Source organism: Pterocles gutturalis, unplaced genomic scaffold, assembly GCF_000699245.1.
Source record: "Pterocles gutturalis isolate BGI_N339 unplaced genomic scaffold, ASM69924v1 scaffold4770, whole genome shotgun sequence".
Classification (NCBI taxonomy): Eukaryota; Metazoa; Chordata; class Aves; order Pterocliformes; family Pteroclidae; genus Pterocles; species Pterocles gutturalis.
The window spans coordinates 354-1,314 of record NW_010143165.1 but is presented as its reverse complement, the minus strand read 5'-3'; the positions used below and the strand labels follow the sequence as shown (position 1 = coordinate 1,314).

Here is a 961-nt window from a genome sequence, read left to right as displayed (position 1 = left end):
ATAAATGTGATGAGAAAGCCAGAAGCCCTCCCTGGCAGCCGTGCCGCAAGAACCTGCGAGTTTTACGCGACATTTCCAGAGCGCTTCGGCAGGAAAACGGGTTCAGAGCCTCCTCGAGCAGCCCCGCCGCCAGCCAGGTTGAAAAGGAAGAAAGCAAAGGCGCCAAGCCCGGCTCGACCGAGACGACGGCACAAACAGATTTAAGAAGGAGGGAAAGCAACTGGGGGGCTGCTGGGCCAAAAAAGCAGCGTTTTGGGACGGCACAAACACCGGGGAACGGAGGAGGCGTCTGCTGACGGCGTGAATCGGCAGAGATCCCGCAGGAGAAGCGGACACCGATGTCACCTACCGACTTGTTCCTGAGTGACGGTCACCGTCGGGAGAGACGAGATCTTCTCCTTGTCGGCTGGGGGGGGTCCCGTGTTTTCCAACTGGCCCAAGAGCTGCGGAGAAGAGAACACGTCGAGCTCAGGAGCAGGGACGCGGAGAATCGCCGGAGGGAGCAGGGAGAGCGCCGTACCCCAAACCCAGCCGGGGACGAGCCGGTCGCGGCGTCCCCGGGGGGGGGGGGTCTCTGGCCTGCTCCCAAAGCCCCCGAGGTGACAGGTGTCACCGGCCACCCCGAGGGGCTGCGGCCGGGCTCCCTCCCCACATTTTCAGCGTTAAAACCCGACTTTCCCCCCCCCAATCTCGCCAATCCCACTTCTAACATCGCCACCCTCCGGATATTTTCTCCTGCATCACGAGTTTGGAGACGGAAGAGCCCGGGTGGGAAGGGAGACGTCGCCACGGACGTCGCAGAGGTGCTGAGCTGGATTTTGGACCCCAAGGGGGTCAGTGGAGATGTTCTGAGAAGAGGAAGAACCTCGTACTGCAGAAACGAGGGGGATGGAGCACCGTCCGCCTCTCCCAAGACCCGACCGGGGTGTCAGGAGGTCCGAGGTGACCCCCGGGGCTATAA

General features: G+C 62.3%; 1 protein-coding gene across 1 annotated transcript in view; it reads right to left on the bottom strand.

The window, feature by feature from the left end:
* LOC104469879 (E3 ubiquitin-protein ligase RNF115-like) overlaps window positions 1-443 on the bottom strand; it is a gene marked incomplete at its 5' end in the record, with an annotated part of 1,344 nt that extends 901 nt beyond the window's left edge. Inside the window, one exon of the mRNA XM_010084603.1 lies at window positions 350-443. Within this exon, the coding sequence (XP_010082905.1) occupies window positions 350-443 (94 nt within the window). The remainder of the gene's footprint in view (window positions 1-349) is intronic.
* Between the last annotated feature and the right edge of the window lie 518 nt (window positions 444-961).